Source organism: Taurulus bubalis, assembly GCF_910589615.1.
Source record: "Taurulus bubalis genome assembly, chromosome: 16".
In the NCBI taxonomy this organism is placed as follows: domain Eukaryota; kingdom Metazoa; phylum Chordata; class Actinopteri; order Perciformes; family Cottidae; genus Taurulus; species Taurulus bubalis.
In genome coordinates this window covers 12,282,824-12,283,240 of record NC_136604.1, presented here as the reverse complement: position 1 = coordinate 12,283,240, position 417 = coordinate 12,282,824, and the positions used below count along the sequence as shown (strand labels likewise).

The 417-nt window shown below is 47.0% G+C and overlaps 1 protein-coding gene across 1 annotated transcript in view; it reads left to right on the top strand.

Annotated features, from left to right (window-relative positions):
- Nucleotides 1-342: 342 nt before the first annotated feature.
- The window catches only part of LOC306748821 (uncharacterized protein), a 13,468-nt gene continuing 13,393 nt past the window's right edge, over nt 343-417 (top strand). The window contains exon 1 of the mRNA XM_079232045.1: nt 343-417. This exon is cut by the window's right edge and continues 143 nt beyond it. Coding sequence (XP_079088171.1) covers nt 353-417 — 65 coding nt within the window. The 5' untranslated portion in view covers nt 343-352.

The following is a 417-nucleotide window of genomic DNA, read 5'->3' as shown; positions in this document are numbered from 1 at the left end:
CCCTGAATCAAATGAAGCCCATGGCAAAGCGTCAAAGTCACCCGGTCCGTCACCTAACACTCTTTCCAAAAGTACTGAGGACAAAGCTGAAATAATTTCAAACGCAACTGTGGCACCGTTTAAGATAGCAGCCACTTCCAAAGTGGTAGGGAGATCTGAAACCGCAGCATCTACAGACTCTACTGTAAGAATCCCCACCAAATCGACAGCACCCAACACCAAATCGAGAGACACTGCCTCCAAATATACAGCAACCACCGCCACCTCGTGTGACACCATCTCAAGGACGACCTCCGCCACAACATCTGTAACATTGTCCGAAACACTGGAGAGCAGAACGAGAGCTGCACAAATGCCTGAAACATCAGTTGAATGTCAAAATATTAAAGCGTCTGTTAAGACTGCACACATGAAGAA